This window comes from Dryas octopetala, chromosome 2, assembly GCF_963921425.1.
Source record: "Dryas octopetala chromosome 2, drDryOcto1.1, whole genome shotgun sequence".
Lineage (NCBI taxonomy): Eukaryota > Viridiplantae > Streptophyta > Magnoliopsida > Rosales > Rosaceae > Dryas > Dryas octopetala.
In genome coordinates this window covers 15,784,873-15,809,572 of record NC_141367.1, presented here as the reverse complement: position 1 = coordinate 15,809,572, position 24,700 = coordinate 15,784,873, and the positions used below count along the sequence as shown (strand labels likewise).

The window sequence follows — 24,700 nt, the reverse complement described above, 5'->3', positions numbered from 1 at the left end:
CTTTTGGGCGGTGTTTTTCTATGTGGTTTGAAGTTTAAGATGTTACCTTTGGGAGTTATTTTGCTACCACATTTATTATGTTATTTTGCTTTCAGCTCGTCGTCCTCCATCGCCATATCCATGTGGTTCAGTAAACCCCAATCGGCTTTCATGGGCATCTTCTTTTCCCAAGCTCGGCATCTCCTTCAACTGCAACACAACCACTCTTATTCCTAATCTCATCCGCACTCCCAACAAGGCATGCTTCCACTACTTCGCTTTAACTCTCTCTCTCTTTTTTCTTCTTCATGTTAAGTTTGCTTTTTCTTAAATCCTTATATTGACAATGAGCAAAATGTTGGGAATTCTTCATAGAGCTTGATTTTGTGATGTTGTGATTGTATGCATATATGGACTGAATTGTTTCAATGAGAAAACCGGGTTTTTGTCACCTTTAGTTGAGAGAGGTATTGGTAAATTGTTAACAGCTTCTGACCCAGTTCGATTTTGTGCGGTGTACAAAATGTTATTGTTGGTATTTTTTTAGAATGGGAAGTGCTGCATTAATGTAGCTAAGGTGTTTGATGAAATCAATAGGGGAATGGAAGAGGAAATGTTTTGAAATGATGGGTCAAGTTTGGTCTCCAATAAAATGGGTTTTATCTGATGAAGAAACTGCATTTTCAAAGTTGCAGACTTATACTTGTATGGTTTTATTGTTAACAGGGGCTGGCGGAGTTGGTGGGTTTTATTGTATTGTTCTCATTGTACATGTATTCATGTGATGTTCTTTGTTTTTTCCTAAGCGTTCAATTAATGCATGATTATCTATATTGCTTTTACTAATTTTATTCCTTTATATTATGCCTAGATATGGATGAAAACTATAACAAATAGTTTTGTGCAACGATCAGAACCAAGACCCAACATTGCTGCTGAATTGGCAAAGATGGACTTGTCTATTGATGACCAAATTAAGGCATTAAGGTTGATTTTGGAGAAGGCAAGTGATGAGAGAACATTCCTGACATTTAATGGTGTTATGCGAAAAGCATTTGTACTTCTCTTACTTGGGCGAGGGGGCTCTGCTTAAGTTGAAGTAGTTTGTGCACCTTGTTGCAGTTTAGTTTATAAACAAATTTCCATTTGGCTCTTATCACATTAGTATGTGATCACTTTGAATTATGCATTATTTGTACTGTTTTTATTATCGTATTTGAGTATGTTGAAATTTTTATGAGATATGAGGAGTTGAACAATATGTTTATTATGTCTTCAGTTTGGATCTTGGCAAATAAAGATGTGCTTCTTTTCGGTCAATAAAGATGTGCTTATATACTATGTAAAACGTATGATCCTAAGTTCTACAATTATGAGAATGAATTTCCTCATGTCCTCTTGTCCTATAGATCTTGGCAAAAACAAAAGAAAAAAAAATCTTATCATATGAATCTTGCCAAAAATAATTTGTGTCATATGACTTTTAATTTTCACTAAGTTATCAAAGAATTAAAAAAATAGTTTGATCCCCTGCTATCCGACGAAGTATCAAACACAGTATAACTTAGACTATTTATCCGGAACAGTATCAAACGCCTGATAATATTCTGGATAAACAGTCAGTACTCTCCGGAACAGATTAATACTATCCGACAGAAATTAGTCAATATAGTTCGACGTACCAAACGAGCCCTTCATGTAAGTGTCTTTATGGCTATAAACACGTGAAGTATATACACGTGAAGTATATACATTTGCAATTTTTTTTTAGAAAAAAAAAAATTATACGGGTACTTTATTTAGAATGTCAAAATAAAAAGAAACTTAACTCATAGTTTATCTGGTCAAGCGCTCAGCAGTTCTTGCCAAACACTTTGCATCTGCATCTGTCGAGCTCTTAGCAAGAATGTTGAGTCCTCGACAGCTTTTTTTACACGGCTGACCACGCGCACACAAAATAGAATGTCTTTTGCTTAATTTTTTCTTTAGGTGAATTTTCAATTAAGAACCTTGCATTTTTTGTCCTTGCAAGTGATTTATTAATATCTTTAACCTTTTTTACACTTGCAATGTCTAAAATACCCTTGATATAATAGTTTATTAAAACCTAGGAGTGAGCATAATAACAGTGAAACCGAACTGAACCAAGTGTAAAAACTGAAAAATAACTGAGTTGACCAAAATTGGTCAACACAGAGGAAAAATCGAATCGAAATGCACCGGTTCCGGTTTCAATTACACACACATTTTAACCCTTCTGAACCGAACCGGACCGGCCTAATATAAATGTATATATATATTCAAATCCACATGTTTTATTTTTACTGGCCAAGAGGCAAGTTCTATTCTTGTGGAATAGAACCGGCTACACCTGATCCCTTTGTAACTTAAGGGTTTCGAGCCTCAACCCCCACTTTTCAGCCTCCTCCTCAATCATCTCTGAGTCTACCTCGATCTCACTTTCTCATCTCTTAGCTCTCACCTACCATCTTAACTCTCTTAGACTCTGCGTCTCTTACTCTTTCATTTTTCACCTCTCAATCACTATGAGTCTCTGATCTCTCGTTTCTTATCTGTCGTAGGCTCGTAGCTTCAAAAGGTATGTCTCATATCTCTCATTCTCATATCTCGTCTCTCATCTCTCACTCTCTCATTTAGGGTTTCGAATTGAAATTAGGGTTTAGGGTTTGATTTGGGGATTTGGGGTTTCGAATGGAAATTAGGGTTTAGGGTTTAATTCTACTTGTTGCATGTCTGAAATTGAATCAATTGATCCATTATGCAATTAATTATGGTTTATGAATTGATTTAATGAATGATTTTCAATTATCAATTGAATGAATTAGGGTTTATCAATTTATTTAATCAGTGATTTTCAATTATTGTTAAACTGTTAATTGTGCATTTTATAATAGTGATTTTAAGTTTTAACCGTTTCAATTCATATGCATTATGCAGGTTCTTTTTCGGGTTTATCAAATTGTGAAGCAGCATTTTGGTGCCAACTGCCAAGTAGCTTCTGAAGCATCATAATGAGGTAAGCTTCTCTCTGAGGTTTAGTGCCATGTAGAAATAAATAGGTTTTGATGATACATGCATGCTCTGTTATGATTGTGAATATTTTAGAATTGTGAATGATAATGATTGTGATAATGAGAATGATAATAAGAATAATTTATAATGAGAAATGAGAATGTTGATGATTGTGAATATGTAAGATAACTAAGAAATGTTACATGCATGCTCTGTTATGATTGTGAATGAGAATGATTGAGAATTGTGAATCTAACAAGGAAATGTTTTAGAATCTCTAAGATAGGTAGGTGCAATACTAAATATGTTCTTCCTTTTTTTAATTTAGGGTTTAGTGTGCTTTTAAAGAGGGATTGAACCCCAGTCACAAGAGCAACCTAGTCATGCAACATCATCCACTGCATCTGCAACATCACCAACACCATCACCAACTCAAATTGACAAAACTATACCACCTACCCCAACTAGTGGTGGCCTTCCACTATTACCTCCTTCTACTGGTTCCAGGAAACTAGTAATCGAAGGAGAAATCCCAGGTATGGGATCACTTTGAGAGGTATGATGATGTATGTGAGATTACCAAGGCAGATGCAGAGAGTGAAAAAGAGAGCTAGGTGCAAGTACTGCCCTGCTCACTATGTTGTTGGCCCCATTATAAATGGGACCTCAACCATGAAAAAACACATTGAACAACAGTGTAAGGCTTACCCTGGGAGAGTACAAGTTAAAAAGTAAAAGACCTTGTCTTTTGACCAAACAGTGGGTGGTCTAGTGGCTAGAAGTGTACTAAGGATGATTAGCTCAAGGCTTGTGTGGAAATTGTAATAATAGATGAGTCATCATTTAGCTTTACTGAAGGTAAGGGTTTAGGAGATTTTGTAGTGTTCTCTGCCCCTTTTTCCAAGTATCATCTTGAAGGACACTTGTTAGGCATTAATTTCATGACCATGCATGATCGATGACATGAAATTAAAAATGAAAGGTGATTAAGCATCACATAGAGTATGCCTCACAATCGACACTTGGACAAGTTGTCAAAACATTAACTACATGGTAATCGCTGCCCACTTTGTAGATAATGATTGAAAGCTACACAAAAGAATTCTAAACTTTTGTGTCATATATAGCTAATCACAAGGGAAATTCAATAGAAAAGCTTCTAGAACAATGTTTGTTAGAATGAGGTGTGGAGAAGGCTCTTACCATTACAGCAGGTAATACCACTACAAACACAATGACAATTGCGTATTTAAAAGGTAAGATGAAGCATTGGACAAATTCTAAGATGGTGTTAGGGGGAAAGTATATGCATGTGAGGTATTGTGCTCACATTGTGAATTTGATAGTGGGAGATAGCTTGAAAAAATTAGAAAAGTCAATCTTGGCTATTAGGAATGTTATGAAGTATGTGAGATCCTCTTCTCAAAGGTTGGAGTATTTCAAGGGTTGTGTGGCAAATGAGAAAATTGAGTGTAAAAGTCTTATGGTGTTGGATGTCCCAACTAGGTGGAATTCCACCTATTTGATGTTAAGTGCAGTATTGAAGTTTGAAAAGGCCTTTGTTAGAATGGGAGAGGAAGATGAGAATGCTTATTTGAGTTGGTTTGGTGAAGAAGAAAAAGGGGTAGTAGCTTCTGCCAATCCTAAAAAAAGGGTATGACCACCAAAGGGTTAAGATTGGAATAATACCACTATGTTTGTAAACTTTTTTAAGGTGTTCTATGACATGACCTTGAAGATAAGTGTGTCTTTACAACCAGTTGTTCATGAAACTTTCCATGATTTAATTTCCATTGAAGAGGAAATTAAGTGTTTGTTTAGGGATAATGATATGTCTTTAGGAAATGATGATGTTGATGAATCTGATGCCCAAATGGTTTTGAATGATATGGGAGATGGGATGAGGAAGAAATTTGACAAGTATTGGGGGGACCTTGATAAAATAAACCAATTATTGCTGGTTACACTTGTGCTTTACCCTCGATACAATTTGGGGAACTTGGCATATGTTTTGCAAACATACTGCTTAGATGCAGAAGCTGCCAATAAAAAGACAAATGAGGTCAAAGATATTTTAATTAAGATGTTTAATGAGTATACAACTCCAACTCGCCAAAGTGGTAGTTCTAGTGCTAGTAGTGTCACGCGTCAGTCTGGTCCTACTACTTCAACTAGTCTTACTACTTCAACTAGTCCTACTACTATGACAGGTTGTAAGGAACCTAGAAGAGGAAGAAAAAAGCATGAAATGACTGGAGTTTGGATGAAAAAAGCTACAACAAACAATGTTGTTGTGTTGGAGCATGAAGTTGATTGGTATGTACATTATTGATCCTATTGAAAAAGTGGATCCATACCTAGACTTTGATGTTCTGAAATGGTGGAAACACAATGGGGTTAAATACCCTAGTTTGGCAACTATTGCAAAGGATATCCTTGTAATTCCAGTATCCACAGTAGCTTCTGAAGCTTACTTTAGCACATAAGGGAGGGTAGTTAATCCTTTTGGTGCTTCTTTGACTCCAAAGATGGTTGAGGCCTTAATTTGTTGTCAAAATTGGTTAAGGTCCGAAGACATCTCCTCTCTACAATATGAACCATTCATTGAAGAGATGAAGTTTTATGAACTTCTTGTAGTGTTAGTTTCTAACTTAAAACTATTTTTTGTGTTAGTTACAACTTAACCAATTGAATCATAACTTGTATACTGTTTTTTTTTTTTTGTTTTTTTTTTAACAGAAATCATGTGCTCAGCCACTTCTAATAAAATTGTTCATGTTACATTTCAGTCTTAGGCAGTTAGCATCATTGAGTTGTGGATTGTAAGTTGTAACTTTGTAAGTTCTGCATCATTGTGTTAGGTTGTTAGGATTATTATCTAGTTGAAAATTGAAATAATATTGGTTTGGGTTGGTGCATATCGTTGTATTAAGCTGTTGCATGCTGGAGGGTGGAGATGATGAAGGTATATGATGACTGACTTAGTGTAATTTGAGGCTTTGAGTTGCTAGAGGTTAGAGTTTTTGTTATTTTTTTGGTGTAATTTAAGCTGTTGGTTGGTCTGTAAACTTTGTTATTTTTTTTGTTGGTTTGTAAGTTAAGTAGTTAACTTTGTTATTTTGTCTGGTTGATTTGTAAGTTAGGTTGTTAACTTGTAGACTTGTAGTCACCTCTTCTATTTGTAAGGTTCAAAAACTTGTAATTTTAGTTTTTAACTAGCATGCAAATAAATGGTTCAAAAACTTGGAAGTTGTAACTTCATTTTTTGGTTAAGTTGTAATTTGCTAATCTGGTTAGGCGGAGGCTATTTCGACCACCCTTCATTGCTGAGTAGACCACCCCAACATATTTGGACAAATTTTTCCTATTTTACCCTTTCTTGCAAAAAATTATGGAATCACTCAAACTCATTCAGCAGCATGTGATCGAAATATACTAAGAAGTTTGGCAACTTACGGCCGAATATAATGAAAATGTTCGACAACATACTGCCGAATATCTTTTTCATTTCCATTCGGTGGTTACTCACCGAAAACTTCACCAATGTTTGACGTTAGGTGTCGAATAACTACAAATATTTCGACAGATAAGTGTCGAATGACCCGACTAATAAAATTGAAATTTTTTATTTTAAGGGTAAAATTGGAATCTAAAAATAAGGTGGTCAACTCAGCAATTTAGGATGGTCGGAATAGCCTGAGCCATATGGTCGGGTTCATTTTTAAGCAAATTTTGGGCTTATTTTTAAGCGAATGGTTGGGTTTGCAGCAAAAATTGGTTATGTGAGGCCAAAAAAAATAATTGGTCTTAGACCCAAAACTGAAATGGAAAATTGAACTGAACCAAAATTGGAAATGTTTGGATTAGTTCAGTTTTCTAACATCTTTTCTAGTTTTCAGAATCAAATCGAACCATAATTGCATGTCCGGCTTGCCTCACAGTTTTAGGGGTAAACCGAGCCAAACCAAACCATGCCCACCCCTAGTTTAGGTTGAATGGCACTCTAAAATTAGACCTACGCCTAATTTTTTCCAAAATAAATAAGTTTGCTAATCAAGACCTTTGTGTTGATAAAAAACAAAAAACAAAAATACACCTTTGTGTAAACTTGAAGGGTCCAAATCCAAACTCTGATGGGTCTTGTTCTAGTAGGACCAATAGTTACCAGTTTGTTTTAATTTCAATCTCTTAAGTAATCCAATATGGGAGATAAGCCCATCAGGCCCACCAAGCTTGTCTTATATAGAATATGAGCTCTGTCAACTATATATAACCCAAATCAATGTTTTAGCCCTTGCGCTTTTAAATGAATGTAGTTTTTTTGGCCGGGAATGAATGTAGTTTGTTGGTGACTGAAAAATAAATAAAAAGTAGATGAAAAAAAAAAAAAAAAAACATAAAAATTGATTACCAGTTTATTACATAGACCACAGGGAAATTAAACCTAGATTCGTAGAGCGGTTTACCACTTTACCCCAAGACAATACAATGTAGAAGGCCTCAACGTTGTGGATCAAATTGACTTCACCGTACAATTGACATAATCAAACTATTAACAACGATAATTTACAATGTTCCATTATTAAAAATCTGCTCATGAACTAAACTACTAATAAGGAGCAATCAAAATTCAGACAAAAAAAAAACATAATTAACAATTTTGGAGAGATCCCAAATTTAATTTTTCTTTTTAAATTTAAAAAAATTAAGAAAAATTTTAACTACAAATTCATAGTTTGCTATAAACATTTTAATAAATTATTCTCAAGTCCTGCTTTTTAATGATAAATCTACAAACCAAGCCAATTAAAAAGTAAGTTCCAGCTCAATCTGTCTGTGTAGTGAGGATGAAATATATACTACCGAGCGCTTGGAAGGGTACCGAAGACTCGGCATGGTAGCTTGTAGATGTTTTTTTTTTTCACTTGTAGATGCTTTTTTGTAGGTTGTAGATGCATATTTTTAGATTGCAGATAACACATTTTAGGTTGTGTAGATGCATATTTTAGGTTGCAGATACAGCTTTTAGATGCACGCATATACATCTGCCACCGAGCGCTTAGGGACAGTTTTGGTTTCTACTTAATTTTTGGGTCAATTGGGGTTTTGATTAAATTTATTTCTTATTTTGTGTTTCTAATTAAAACAGCCTAAACTTTTTACATCCTCCTCCCAAACTAATTACTTTGCAAATTGATAACCTAGAAAAAGGTAAAATTAAGAAAGAGAAAAATAATAGAGGAAAAGCTTTTACAAGTGTACATTTGAATCCAAGGTATGCCAGCTCCACCATACAATGAGCAGCGGTGTACAAGATTTGAATTCACTGTACATGTTACAATAGATTCCTTTACAATATATTCTTCATCTCATGCTATTAGCCTAATTAATATTATTAATTGATTTTTAAACCAACACGTTGAGAAAAAGATTGGATATTGTTTGGAAGATGTGTATTTGCCATCCTTTTAGCTCTTGTCCCCTTTCCTAAAAGGTAGATCAACCCAGCATTTTAAAATTCAATCTTGTATGGTTGAGATCTAGTTTGTACATCATTATTATAATGTAAGCATTATCCTCAACATTTTTTTAAGAAAAAATTACTGTATGTGACCGTAATATCATATGACATAATGACGTGGTATTACCAATTCATTAAAATTATAACACGTAGACGATTTTAAGAATTTTTTTCTAAATTTTAAGGTTTTTCTAGATTTTAGGATTTTATAAATTAATTATTATACAGGTGGTATCATTTTAGTGAATTGGTAATACCACGTTATCATGTCACGTAGTATTACGATCACACACAATAATTTTTTGAGAATAAAATTAATATAAACTAAGTTATGTACCTAATTGATCTATTTATTTCACTATGCATGCACCTTTCGAATAAATTGTGGGGTTTATAACCCCAGTAATAATGTTAATAATTATAAACCCCCTAGTTAGAGATAAAATATCTCATAACCTCCACCCAAAATCTAACTCTCTTATAACCCCCAATCTTACACTTAATATTTTCCTAAACCCCCTAGTCAACTAATACCCAGTCAACTTTGACTCCCCATATTTTAATTTTCCAGTTTTACCCCTTTTGTTTTATTTTCATTTTCAGCCAACTAATACTCTCTCTCTCTCTCTCTCTCTCCTATCTGTTGCCTCTCTCCCCTCTGCGTCTCTCTCTCTCCCCGCTGCTGTCGCCGGCGCGTGCGCCGCCGTCTGGCGACGGTTGCCGGCGAGACCGGTCCCATCACACTCGCCTCTCCTTCCTCTTCCTCCCTATGCCCTCCACGTGCCGTGAAACTAAACGTCGACGCCAGATCGCCGCGACTACGATCGGTGGTGCTCGCCGGCGATCTGCCTTTTTCGACGGAGTTGGAATGCCGGACCACCCAAGTCTTCTTCCTCTCGACGTCCTGAGCACGATGGTATGCTCGGATTCTCCATCCGATCAGCCACGGCGGCAGATCGATGCCACAAAGGCCGCGGCTTCTCCGCCGGCGATCTGCCTTTTTCGGCGGAGTTGGAATGCCAAACCACCCAAGCCTTCTTCCTCTCGACGTCCTGAGCACGATGGTGTGCTCGGATTTTCCATCTGATCAGCCACGGCGGCAGATCGAAGCCACAAATGCCGCGGCTTCTCCGCCGGCGATTTGGCTTTTCCGGCAGCCATTTCCGTCGAGTCAGGTACTAATATTCTTCTCCTCATTGTACTCTTCAATGCTATGTGTTTGGATTGGACCAATTGCTGATGAATCAAAAAACCCCAAATCGAACCTCATTGTGTGTTGTTGTAACTGTGTATAGGGAACTTTAAGCCTACATTTATTGATTAAACAGTTTCAGTTCGTGAAACAGTTTCAGCTCGTGAAACAGTTTCAGCTCATGAAACAGTTTCAGCTCGTGAAACATGAGTTTTAAATTAATTTTGAATGAAATTATGGTTCTGAAATATGATGAATCAAATTTGCAGGTAGAAACAGATCGAGGCAGTGGCGACTGTCGTGTACTCGTCGCGCGTGAGATGATCGGACGACGTTGTATTGTTGGCTACTCCTCTCATCTCAATGGCTTATTGTATTGTTATTGTTTTTTTTTTTATAAGATTGCTGTGTTCTTTTTAGTGAAACGGAATTCAGTAAAGGTGTAACTGTTTTAGTGAAGTGTAATTGTTTTAGTAAAGGTGTAATTATTTTTTAATTAAGGTGTAATTGCATTTTAGTCGAGGTGTAATTGTTTCATCACTTAATTCAGTTTCAGTAAGTGAATTCATAACTGAATTCTTCAATTTAGTGTAACTGAATTTCTGAAATTCAGTTTCAGTGTAATTGAATTCTTGAAATTCAGTTTCAGTGTAACTGAATTTTTGAAATTCAGTTTCAGTGTAACTGAATTTTTGAAATTCAGTTTTAGTGTAATGAAATTCAATTTCAGTGTTTGATTTTAGTTTTAGTGAAATATTGAGTTTTAGCAAAAACTTCAATTTCAAAAAAAAAAAAAAAAAAAAAACAGTTTCACCAAAATACAGTTACAGTGACGTCAGCATGTGTCAGCATGCGTCAGCGCGCGTCAGCATGCGTCAGAAGGGTAATTTAGGATTATAAGTTTTAGGGGGTTTTGAAAGAGTTTCTAGATGGGTGGGGGTTTAGACAAATTTTTTTGGTGAGTAGGGTGTTTAAAATTAGGCACTACCAGTAATAAACACATACTAATGCATTTACATAAAAAGATTATAAAGAGTTCGACTTTTACTCTTCACAAACGTCTCTTAAACCAAAAATAATTAAATAAATAATTCAACTATTATACCCTAGGTCACTCAAGTTAGAGGTGCAAACTCAAATACTTCATGCGTAACTTCTAGGACTTCGAGTAATAAGAGCATGTTAATCCTCTGCCCATTTTTTGTGTTGATTTTTATCTAAAAGAATGTTATTCTGAATTTGAGAGTTAAGTGTGTTTTAAGTTTAGAATTTAATATTTAAATTTATATTAAAAATATAATTATATAGAACTTTAAAATCAAGTCTTTACATGATTAACACTACAAATTCAGTAGAGAATCTACATCCATCCCATATTGAATAGGGACTTTGTATGTTGGGAGGCATTTACCCTAAATTAAACCTTTTAATCAAAAGAGGTTGTTTGCCTTTTAATGCATTATAAACTAACTGTGGAATATATGTGTAATACTATTTTTGTCATGATAGGCAATTAATTAGTAAAAGGTGCTGACCAGATTAGTCTGTCCCACCAAACAATCGTGATAAAGAAAAGGTGACAGAAAAGTTAATTATTGAATTATTAATTTAAATTTGTTGAGAGGGAACAGGTAAGCATGCAAGGTGCTCAGAAAAGCCTGCATATCTACAAAAAGATGAGCAAGAAAAGGGGCATGTTCAGCTTTGTCATGTACTTGTCCTTTACCACAAACTACAGTTCTAACATTCCATCTACATTATATATAATCAATTTGATCAATATCTCATCATCTAATCTAATAATTTATTCCCAAGAAATAATTAATTATAGGATCTAAGAATGATCACAATCATATTTGTGAATAAATAAATGAAAAGAATATTGATCACCCATTAAAAATCATAGTATAGAGAATATAGTGGTACTCATGATAAATTAAAGTTGATCCCACTTTTCAGACCCTCCAATTATCTTTTTAAATATTCCCCTTTGAATAATGAGGAGGACTAAGGAAAACTTGAGATGTCAGCATCTTCATTTTAAAGGTAGGTGTGATAAAAAAGTGGATGCATTCAGTATTCCTTCCAAGATAATCCTTTTCTTTTTAGGGGTTTAGGTAAACCCAATTCAAGTTGGACCTACAGGCACTATTTTTTTGGTCTTTTTAATGAATAAAAAAAATCTTTTTTACAAGGATTAGATGGAAAGTTGGGTCATGGGTGGAGCTTATTGTATAGACTTTGATCTATATACATATCTTCTTCTTTCTGGAGTAAATGACAAAAGCAAAAGGATAACCAAAGTAGGTTAAAAGCAAATGCTTAACTAACACAATTTAAAGCATATGTTCCATCCCTTATTGTATTGTACTTTTGTCTTATATGTGTTGGTCTTAAGAAATTATCCCAAGAATTATATTTATAATAATTTATTATTATATGTATCTAGAAGACTAGACCACACTCTTTGTTGTACTTTTCGTCAATTAAAGTAACCATTAATTGCTTATGAAAAAAGGGCTTTTATGATGCCTCTATCTCTTTGTGTTGGCTTTTGGAAAAAGGACTTGTGAATTGTGATGCAGAGCAAAGCATGGAAATTGCATGGGAAAGACTTAAAGTTTTAAGCACCGGCCTTTAGAAATTGAAAGGAATGAGTGGGTGAGGGTCCAATCAATTAATCAAAACTAGCTAGCATCAAAGCGACGTCGGATTGATATGAACCATTCCATTTTTCCACCTTTCCATATTTGCATGCCACTTGAGTGAGCCGCCGACACGCATGGTCTCACCCCCTTCTAGAAAAGTGTCGAGTCCTGCTGACCCTGGTCCCTTCAACACATTCATTTTGACCTACTTTTTAGCTAACAATTTGTGTGAATCGGTTGAAAGAAGTATTCATGTCAAACCTGAGCACATTGGTCTAGGTTGGTTCGAGTTTAAGCCAAGCTTGAGCACAATAGATTTGAATCAAGTAAGCTTGAGCATCTTGATCGATGACTCAACTTGATTCTACTCATTTACATCTCAATATGTACTTTTGAGATAAATATCATTAAAACAAGTTGCAATATTATACAGTATACTAGAAAGAAATATCCCCTAGGACAGGGTAACCATTATGATTAATTTATGAAGTAATTTGCTTATTTTTAATTCTAGTGTATATATATGATCATTTTCTATAGTATGCCATCATTTAATTTGGAATAGAATAAGTTGAATAATATATATATGCACATGATGGTGTTGGTTAATTGAGTCATGCATCAGATGACTTTGAGTTTGTGATTGGATTCCATTGGAACCTTCCTGTGGAATGGAATCAAAACAGAGAACATTGTATTCGTATATATACGTATGAGAGTTTTTAGGTACAAAGTTGTGGTTCACATGCATGCCTCTAGAAATAGAATCTCTTTCTTAAAACAAATAATGAAAAGGATGGCATTCGTTTCTTTTATATGTTTGTAAAAGTTTTAACTTTTATTTTTTAACTTTAGTTGTGTATCTTCATTTTAAAAGTGTGTGAGCAAAAAATGGTGAATTTGTAATACATTTTAGTTTTGTGTAGGCTCAAACTCATAATATTTAAATTTCTAATTAACACATAATTAGAATTGAAAAGAAAAAAATTAAAAAAAAGCCTGCTAGAAAATCCATTCCCTTAGCAACTTAGCAATAACCCCAAATTTAAAGTTGTGCACGCGACAAACCAGTGAGGTAAAGGATGCATTTTGATTATTGACATATATATATAATAATACATAGTAATTTTTTTTATATATTGCAAATTTATATCATATATTCAAACAAGAATCAACCTAATCTACTTTTAAATTCACTGTTTGAAAACACATAAACATCTTATGTTATCATACTCCCATATTGAAGTACCAATAAAAAAAGGGTCCCTTTAGATATACCTCCATTTTTAATACTCCATTTTAGAGTAGGCTCAATAGATAATAAATGTGTGTGGGGTTTTTTTTTCCACGTCAGATAATGGTTTAGGCATGAATCTGTGGATATTTACAAAAAATGTCATTGCTCCAATTTGAGCAATATTTAAATATCCATGATTTGAGTCATTTATTACTTCTAATTTTAAATGTTTTTATTGATAAAATTTCATGATTCATGCATCTAATTCAAAAAACATTTGTTACCAATTCACATCAACATATACAAAAAAATTAAACACCCAATATACATATAATACACCTATAATATAGATTTAAAAAAATGAACACAATAAGCCTCCACTTTGGGTTAAAAAAAAAAAAGAGAAATATCTAATAAAAATATAACAAATTCATCATAATACAAATATAGCACTAAGATATATAAATACAATTACCAATACCTTGGACTCAGGTATATAAAACAAAAGAAGAAAAAGAAGAAGATACCTATCATTGAGGTCAAGAAGAAGATACATATCCCCCTAAACCCAACCTTCTTTTGAGGTATACCAATGATTTCATCATCTCTTACTCAAATAGAAAAAGTGGAAGAAAAATAAAACCAACAATCATGGAGGGCTTGGTGTTGAAAAAAAAAAAAAGATCAAAGAAAAAAAGGAGAGGAAGAAAAAGAAGATCGAAGATTGATGATGAAGAAAAATCAAAGAAAAAGAAGATCAAAGAAGAAGAAAAAAGAAAAAGAAAAAAAGAAGATCGAAGAAACCGCAAACACAACTAAAGTAAAATATTACGTTACTTACCTAGAGATAACATGTGAGGATGGAAGCTTAATGATGTTTGAAAAACATAAATGACTTTTCTTCTTAATCTTTGAATCAATGGTGGTTATAATATTCAACTTCAGAAATTAATGGCAATTAATTACAAAATTTTTAAATCACAATACCTTAAAATAATACATTAATTGTCAAAATTAAAATATACATATTTTCAAAGGTCCATTGATTTTTTTTTTTTGGCCACTAAAGGTCCATTGATTTTAACTACTAAATTTCAATAACTTTTTAGTTTAGGTACTAAAATTAAATAGTATTGTAGATTAGGTATTAGTTGAAAAGTCAAACAAAATAATGAAGTAAAAGGTATTAGAATTTAAAAATATTACATCACATGCCACTACAATAAAAAAAAATATATATTACATCACAAATATTACATTAATTTATACTATATTATATTTTTTAAAAAAAAAATCAATCCAGTCACAACTTAACTGTGACTGTCTTGGTAAATTGAAAGAGACAACTCACACCACTTTATTAGATATTATTTTGAGTAAAAGTATTGTTTTGACCTCTATTATACTATATTGTAGTATAATTTTTCTAAAAAAAAAAATCAATTAAGACACAACTTAATTATGACTGTCTCACAACTTAAATGTGACTGTCGTTTAGTCACAACTAAATTTGAAGATGTGAGTGTCATATAGTCACAACTAAATGTGAAGTTGAGACTACATTAACCAATTTTCAAGAGCAATTTAGTCAAAACCTTATAAATTTTAACTAACACTCATCATATGTGGGCCAAAGGACAAAAATGTCAAATGGAAAAGGCTCAAATCAAATGGATCAACATATTTGTGACATAATCTAAAAAACAACATTTAAATTTGGTAGTTCAATTAAAATATTTTATAGTTTTCATGTTATACTAAAAAATTATTGAGATTTGGTATTTAATTCTAATTTTCTATATTTTATTCTAATTTTCTATATTTTCAACTCAAAAAGTAAAAGTGAAAATCATAAAATGAATTTTCTACATAAAAATATATAATCCTACGTGGCAAATTAAAAAATGAGTGTATATCAAAAGGATGAGATAATATCAAATTAAACCACAAAAATAGATGTATCTCTAATTATCTCATAAAACAAAAATCATTTGTTGTTTTAAAGAGCTTTAAAAACTTCGTACAATAAAACACAATCCAATTCATTATAATTTAACACATTTAATAGAGTTCAATACAATCCAACTCAGTCCCACACTTCTAACAGAAGGATATTCCATCTCTACCCAAAAAAAAAAATTGGAAAATATTTGGGTCACCCATCCCCTCAAAATAACAATTTCGGTAATGTCGGCGCATGATCAGAACCGTTCACTCTTTAGATCACCTATTATAGATCATCTCTGCAAAAAATCAAATCAATCGAAAATCGTTTGGTTATATAACTATTGTTAATTAAGTAGAAAAAATTGATGGTTTTCAATTAAATAGTGATTTTTTGACCAAACCGTTGAATTTTTCTATTTAATCAACAACATTTATATAATCAAACGATTTCCGATTGAATTGATTTTTTGCAGAAATGATCTATAATAGGTGATTTAAAAAGTGAACGGTTCCGATCATGTGCCCGCATTACCGAAATTATTATTTTGGGGGAAGAGGTGACCTTGGAATACCCCCAAGTAGTGACCCAAGTAGTGTCCAAAAAAAAAAAACATTTGGTCCCTTTGAGAATTGTTGGGGACACCTTATCAGCTTAAACCCTTCAATTCTACCAAAGTGTCAGAGCACATGGATGTTTTTAGTTTGGGTTGCCACATGAATGATATGTAATTTTTGTGAATAAAAATTTATGATACAAACACCTATATTTTTATATTAGAGCATAAATTTATTAGTCGTTAAATTTGTTTATATATGATAAAATGTATATGCAAAAGAAGTCTTCCTCAGGTTAATAATTTCATAGACTTAAAAAATCAAAAGAGATTCAAAATTAGAAAAAGTCATCTGGTCTAGGAGGTAGGGAAAGAGAGGAGGAGTGGTTGGGTGTTCTGTTTTCATTCCAAAAGGGTGATGTGACATGAAGAAGGGACACAAGTATAAAGGCATAAAGGTACGTGGGTTGGGGAAGAAAATGCCACCCTGCCTTTTTTTTCATCAACTTTTTCTGCGTATGGACAAAACAAGTGCAGCTTTCCAAATGTGATCAAGTATATTCGATCTGGTTTCTATAACAGTATGACCTTATCTCTCTCTCTCTCTCTCTCTCTCTCTCTCTCTCTCTCTCTCTCTCTCTCTCTCTCTCTCTCTCTCTCTCTCTCTCTCTCTCTCTCTCTCTCTCTCTCTCTCTCTCTCTCTCTCTCTCTCTCTCCTCACTGTAATCCCCAAACTATCCCTTTCTATTATTGTGCTTGATCCCTAATTCCTTCCAAATGCTTTCTTATATTATATAATAATTATTGTTCTTTTATTAGAATTATTATTGTTCTAATTGGTTAAAAAATATACATCATGGTGGTATTTTAAATTCCCTTATGATGTATATACTTTTGAAATGTACAAATATAAATGGTGTGAAAATAAATATGATAGTGAAAGCTCAGTGTGCAATACCGGTCGGTTTGTATAATAAGTATAACCCATGTGTTATGCTGAGAATTTTGATAAAGACCAATCTGAACAAAAATGGTTTTGTTCTTTATGCATATGAACACATGCATGGTTGGAGCCAATGAGACTGCATTTATTTGTTTGAGCCATGATAGGAACATTTTTGTCATGTATGGTGCATCTGCTTTTTCAAATATTAGAAAAATAACAAATGAAATAAATGGACTGGAACTTGGTCAAAAAATTGTCATTGTCATGTAATCATAATTGAGTTGTAGATGAAAATAAAAAAATAAAAAGAATTATTTGGCGGATCAATCGACGAAGCTACCAAATTGTACATCTTTATTGGAAAATAAAAGGGGGAGTAGGAGTAAATATTAAATGAGATGACACGCATACGCGTTGCATGATGCATGGTAGGGTTATATGAAACGCATGATCTTAATTGCATGTTGAATTATATGAAATGGAGTGGACGCCAAGCATCACTTTTTGTCTTGTTAGTAATTTCGCTTTCCTCTTAATTGGCTTGGCTCTTGGCACACTCACACATTATGACATTAATGCCTTTGCGCTCAAACTATGGACACTTATGGAGATCGAGTGGTGGATGGCGTCTATATTGCTCTTTCAGACCACATGAAAGACAAGCATGCATAAACATATGAGAGAGAGAGAGAGAGAGAGAGAGAGAGAGAGAGAGAGGTTGGTCTTGGTCTTATCTTTGAGATCAAACTGAGTTTAATTGAAAGAAACAACACAAGGCAGAGAGACAGATTAATTTCTCAATTAAGAGAGCAAGTGGTCATACTGAACATGCAAAATTTAAAAAGAGAACCATTGTCTGTTGGTGGGTATGGACCATTCTTCATGCCTAAGCGTATGCAGGCCGGCCATGCCACTTTTATGTGCTTGATTTAAATGCATGCCAATACCAATTTGACCAATATTTCCACACTAATTAATATTTTCTTTTCTTTTTTGGTAAATATAATTAAAAAGTTCTTATCATATAATGTGATAAATTATATTATTAGATTATTAATCACAAATGACTCAAACAAGAATTTATTTCATCAATACTTTAATACTTAAGTTCATCTATCGTATAAATAGCGTACGACATATAAAGTTTTTTAGTAAGAAAATTTATACCCTATAATGAGAAAGTGAACTCGTTTAATGGAATCCAAGGAATGTCATACATGGCAGTATAGTAGAAGTATAGTAGAATCTTTGGTCTATGACATATCAAATTGTTTGGCAATATTTATGAATGGTTGGACCAAAAATAGGAGCCAAATTGAATGTGGACTGTTTGATGTTTTCTGGTCCAAAGATCTAAAGTCGCACTGAAAGCCAAAATATGGTACTGATGTCATACAAATACAATGAATCAAGCAAGCAAATGCAAGATGTTTCACGTAATCCTCATGATCCCACATTAAATGGGACACGTCATGTGATGAAGGGTGGTTCCATCATTTCATGTAGGATAAAAAAACTAAAATGACAACAATACCCTCCTTCACTAAACTTAGGTAAACTATGGAGCCGAGAGAATTAACAAAAACTGATATAATAGAGACTTCAAGAAAGAAAATAAGGGAGGAATGCCTCATCTTATTAATCATGTCCATGTAATTAATAAATATTTATGATTATAAAATACTATAAACTTTAGGAGCTAAAAAACATGGGAAAATTTCAAAAAATAATAATGAAAAAAAAAAAAAAGCGGTGAGACATTGTCTGGCTGTTATAGTTTCAGCCAATGCATCCAACGCTCCTTCAGTCCTTCCTCTAACGGTTTTTTCTTTACCCTCCCAACCCCAAATTGTCTTTGACTACCCGCCAAACCGTTGACCATATTTACACAATGTGACAAAATGCCAACTATATCCTCCCCACATCACTGTCTCAAACCATCAGCCACCATCACCACATTGATGCTACTGGGCAGCCAATCTCCTTGGCTCCGGCAATCCGAATCATCGTCGGCTTCCAGCCTAACAACCATTGACGCGTCTGGTGTCACACCGGTGCTACCACCAAGGCGGGACTTCAGCTGTTGGAGGCTCGGAACCAGCACCTTTTCTCCCCATTCGTCTAGGCCAGTCCGGCCTAGCCATATCCCACTGAGGATCTTTTCGACAGCATCCTCTTGCAATTCAAATGAAATCCCATCACCCAAAACCATTGAAAATCTTTTTGTGATGGAGTTTGTGATGTTTTTCTTAATGGGATTGAAGTCCACAGGCTTGAACACAATTGCATCATCAACTGTATCCAGCAATTCCCGGGGTACTGATGAGGTTGTGTGCAAGGGCCTGTTGTTGAGGCGATTCTCATCTTCATGGTCAATTGTGAGATCGCTTGAATTATGTGAGCCATCTGTCCTGTCATCCTCAGCATCAGCAGCTTCGTTCAGATCGAATCCTAGTGCTGAACCCGTCTCCTTCCTAGGCTTTGTGGCTCTGTCTTCATCATCCTGTAGCCAATTGGCTCGGCGTTTTGCAGTCCTTCCACCAACAGATAGCTTTAACTGCCAACCACTCCTTGCTATGCTGGCAAGCTTTCCTTCGATTGAATTGCCATTTGATGAGCGTCTGAGACTTTCTGGCAACCAATTCGCGGTGAGGATGAAAATAACATTTCCAAGACTGATTTCACGGCCATAAGAGTCAGCAAGACGACCTCTCTCCATTGCCCGTTTTATGCTACCACGAACTATCATATCTGCTTCATTAATGTCCTCAAGCATAATTACTGCAAAGGGGTTCTTCCTAACTGCCTCTGCTATTTGGTCCACCACTGTTTTACCACGGAAACTCATATCTGATTCCCAATTACCACGTCGGGAGCTAAGACAGATCATCACTGGGTTGGACCCAGATACCAGCTCGGAAAGAGCTGATGCCATCTTCTTCTTGCCAACACTGTCCGGACCCATGAACAATAGCCACATGTCTCCTCTTGACCCGGCACCACGTCTCTTTCCATTGCCCAACTTGCATTTTGTCATAGTTGCAGCCACAGCAGTTGCTGCTTCCTGCTGCCACCACACCTCCATTAAACCTTTGTAGAGCTTTTTGAATGAATCAGCATCTAATTGGCCCAATTGTTTATTGTCGGTTTGCATTTCAATTAACTTGCTCTGTGGTTCAGAAGGCATGCAGCCCAAAAAGTCTTTGATGCGCTCTTCGTGCGTTTGCTCAGGGGTGGTTTCAGTGACCTCTTTTTGCCCAAGAACCAGATCTGTCCTAACAGGGCTTCCTGGTGGGGAAACTGCTCGATCAGATGGTTGTCTGGTCAGTGGAGTTGTATTCAATTGCAGAGTCCCGAGGCTTTTATTCAGTTGTAGTTTGGGTTGGAATGGTTGGCGACCAAGCAAGTTTGAATTGTACAAGCCTGTCACTGAGAGAGCTGTTGGAGCAATTCTTTCAGAGCTGAAACTATGCTGATGAAAATTAGGATGAAGACGCAAGCATGTATCCCTCCATTCCTTCTGTAATTCTTCGGTCTTCTGCTTCAAAATCAGATCTTGGTCCTTAGTCTATAAAGACAAAAATGGAAAAGTCATTAATTCCCATGTAATAAAGTATATTAGTACCAAGAGAAGTAAAAACAAATCGAACAAGACCACTTTTGAGCAATTTGAGCTCAACTCACCTGTGTCTGATCTAATGTTTTGGCAGAACCATCATGGGCTTTAGCGTTCTGCAACCACTGTGGTAGTGGTGGTTGAGCTGCTTCTGATTTTAATTCAGAAGATGATCTCTCAGAATCCTTGGCAACCAGTTTTGCTAGTTCTTGCTCATAATTCTGTGTGCATTGTGGGCAACAGCTTGTTCTTCGAGCAGGATCCAAGTTCTCAGACACACGTCGTGGTGCAAGTGACGCGGTTGGAAAGCCTTTCAATGGGGACAGAGATTCAACTGAGCTACTGAGGATCCCGTTGGTCGTCCCAAGCCTAAAAATCCAGATATACCAGTAAATACAATGAGAGAAACTCAAGGAAGAGGGGAAAAAGTCCGCCAATTGCATTACATAACAGGTTGAAGAACATCGAAGACCTTATCCTAGTCTTATTCAAACAACTTCAAATTGAAACTACAACTAGGCTTGCCCTAGTAACAAATGTAAATTAAGATTCCATCAGTTACCCACATTCTCCAAATCAAGCAAGTGTCTGAGCTTACGCAAAATCTAAAGTGTTCAATCATAATCAAATTTGCATAGAAGAAAGTCCTAAAAGAGCAGTACTCAAGATTCCATAAACAGAAACAATCGATAGCATCCATCCAACATGGAAGAACAAATCAAACAAACCTTTTCTATTTAGTCGTGTAGACCATGCAAGTTAGTTATTGAATCCACCCAAATACAAATATGTACAGACAACAGAAGAACCAAAATATATAGCAAAATTTTGATGTTCATCTTTGCAAATAGAAAAACAATTTCCATGTATGTCAGGTTATAGATATTCATTCTAATTCGAATGAATAAGAACGAAGAACACCAAACATACCTCTGAAACAAATCCGAAAGAGGCGCTCTTGCTGCAATTGGCACTGCCTGTAGATCCCAATCATTTTCCATTGAAGGGTGATAGACTTGGCACCTCAAATACGTCTCATAATTAGCAGTTCCAATCAACCAAAGCCGGCCGGAATTAACACCACCCTCTCCAAACCTGGCCAAGAGCTTCCCCATTTCCACCACCGCCGCCCGCCCCGCCTCCGAGACCACCTGTTGCTGCTGGACAGGGCCCGAACCCGGAACCCCGCCGAAGCTCACAGGCTGCTCCACAAGCCATTTCAAGTCCCCCAAATCAAGAATCACCCCTCCACCATTCGAATTGGCCATCCGGGTCTCAACCAAACCCCCCAACTCCTTCATTCTCCCCACTATCTGGGTCCTCTCCGACGAAAACTCCTTCTCTAAATGAATAACCTGAACATTCTTGAGCAACCCTTCACCCAATTCTTTGCTCTGAACCCTCCTAAACAGCTCTTTAGTGACCGCCTCGGGCTCCGAATCGCCGACCAACACCGGATTCCTCTTCTTCGTCCTCAACAAAATATCAGCAACCTTCTTAACCTCCTCCCCTCTATGTTGTCCCGATTGCGCACCTGCTGTCCCTTGCAGCCGGGGATTCAAATACAAATTCCGCCCAGGGGGCGGCGCCGCCCCCGGGCGGAAAGCCAACCCAATTGGGGAGGAATTGATGGAGGCAGAGGCAGCCGCCGCTGCAGCCGAAGAATTGAGAGATTGCTCAATCGTGGCCTTAACAGCCGGACTCGAAAAACTAGCCTCGCGCATCACTCTACTAACACTTGGGTCATCGAGAATCGAAATTATGAGCTGCTCGAGCTCAACTTTGACAGCTAAGAGAGGCTGTTGCTGCTGTTCCGGGCAGCCTCGGCGCTGGTGAGCCTGAGCTCGCTTCAGAGCAGCCATAAGCGCATTGGAGATGGGTGGCTCCATCCCAGGGCTCATGTTCTGGGCGGTGGGGAGGCGCTCGAGCGCGACGCTGAAGCAGAGCTCCAGGGCTCGGCACTGCAGAGGGTGAGAGGAATTGGGGTGCGACTTGATGCATGCCTGGCGGAGGAAGCCGGTGGGCGAGGACAGGAGGGTCGCCGCCACGTGAAGCGGCGTCGTTTGGCCGTGGTTCCGACGACCCGCTTCGGCGATCGAGTGGTTCAGCACGCTCGCCGCCTCTGGGGTTAAGGTTTGCTGGATCGTGCTCAGGCCCGCTCTCATTTCTTGATGAATTCAAAAAGGGGTTGTGCAAAGACCCAATTCCCAAAACCCAAAATCCAACAAAATTATCTTCTTCTTCTTCAGGATGAAGTGTGTGGTTTTGAGTTGCAGGAGCTTCACAGCTTGGGTTCTCTTTGGCTTGGTTTTGAAAATTCTGAGTTGGGTTTTTGAAATTCAAGCTTATCAACTACCCCACAAGCACCACCAGCCAGCAAATGAAAATGGTGAGTTGGGTCTGGGTTTTGGTGTGGATGCTTCTTGTTTCAAATTGGACAAATTTGCATTTTCAGGGGGGTGAGGGAAAAACCAACCAATCTACAAAAATAGCTTTTTACAAGCAAAAACAAAAAATCAAGAAAGCAATAGCTCCTTTACTAAGAAGTCCTTCTTAGCTTTAGCTTTCCTAAGCCTAAAGGGATCTCTCTATCTATCTTCTTCTTCTTCTTCTTCTTTTCCCTTTCTTTCTTTCTTTCTCTCTTTCACCAAGTGTGTGTATATGTGTGTGTCACACAAAAAAGCTAGTAGAGAATTCAACGCGAAAAGGAAATATCAGATCCCCTCCTTTCACAAGAACCTCCCCTCCTTTCTCTTATTTTCCCACTCTCTCTCTCACTTTTTCTATCTCTATCTATATGAATCAGTAACATTTATAAAAATGGTAAAAGAAAAAGGAAAAAACAGAGACCAGGTTAAAAAAAAAACATGGACCCAACTTTTTGAAATGTTACAGGGAGCATGGCAAGGGGGCGTGGTGAGTAATTACCAGCCTTGTTGTTGTTGTTGTCTATGGATTATTGGGGGAGAGATAATTTATGGAAAATAGAGAGAAAATTGCGAACTTGGATTGGAAGTGCCAACAGTTTGCAATCTACATAGTAGTAGTGTTTAACATTCAATCTAATTTGCACAAACCGACTAGTTCAATTCACTTTGATTAATTATCGTTCATTGGAAACAATGATGATCTAATTTAAATACCAATTTGATTTGATTGGATTCTAGCTTCACGTCGAATTGGAATGGATTGTAAAATATGTGATGCAATTTATATGGGATCGAATGTAGGTTTGCTAAAAGTTAAAACCATTCTAAAAAATTTTTAAATTTTTATTGTAGTAATGAACTAATAATGACCAAGTAATTATTAATTTAGTACTAGTAGTATTTCTCTTAGAAGAATAGTTTTAGAATTTAAGGAAACTTTTATGCTAAGTATGCATGGCAAACTAACCCAAGTAGAGAAAATAAATTAGCTAGGGTTGTTTCTGGAAATTTGGGATAGAGAATTTCTGGAAAATAGAGAGTTGGAACTTGGAAGTACCATCACTCTGCAAGGATTTCTGGAAATTGCTGACCTATCATTTTTGTGTGTCATCTTTCGTTTATTTTTCAGTTAACTAACTTTGATTTTTGTCGCATACCTTTTTTTAAAAATAATTCTTTTAAGAAGATATGAATTCTAGCTGTTTATTTTCTAATAGTAATGTTAGGATATGATATTTTCTAATATTACTACTATTACTATTTTGATGTAATTAGAGTAATTTTACTATTATAGTAAGAGTGTTCAAAACCTAACTCAATTTTTTCAAATTGGTGAATTCAATCCAATTCAAATTAGTACCATATGATCAATCTTGACCAGATTTGTTATGCGGTATTTGCTTTTTGAGTAGAAGAGGAATCCTAGTTACATTCTTTTTTTACATTTTTTTTTTCTACTTATTATACAGTGTAGTCGCATAATTAAAATAATTTATCTTTTAGATTACTCGTTAATGATCTACAAAAAAATTAACTAAATCAAAAATTATTTAGTTATTTAACTTATATCAAATAAATAGACAGTTAATCTAACTGTT

At 35.6% G+C, this 24,700-nt stretch overlaps 1 protein-coding gene across 1 annotated transcript; it reads right to left on the bottom strand.

Moving 5' to 3' along the window:
* Nucleotides 1-18,909: 18,909 nt before the first annotated feature.
* On the bottom strand, nucleotides 18,910-23,382 carry LOC147293439 (Double Clp-N motif-containing P-loop nucleoside triphosphate hydrolases superfamily protein). The gene is made up of 3 exons (XM_086233692.1): nucleotides 21,604-23,382; nucleotides 20,742-21,042; nucleotides 18,910-20,625 (listed from the first exon to the last, which is right to left on the bottom strand). The coding sequence occupies exons 1-3, from the start codon at nucleotides 22,836-22,838 to the stop codon at nucleotides 18,982-18,984; spliced, it is 3,180 nt and encodes a 1,059-aa protein (XP_086089818.1). The 5' UTR covers nucleotides 22,839-23,382; the 3' UTR covers nucleotides 18,910-18,981.
* Nucleotides 23,383-24,700: the final 1,318 nt, after the last annotated feature.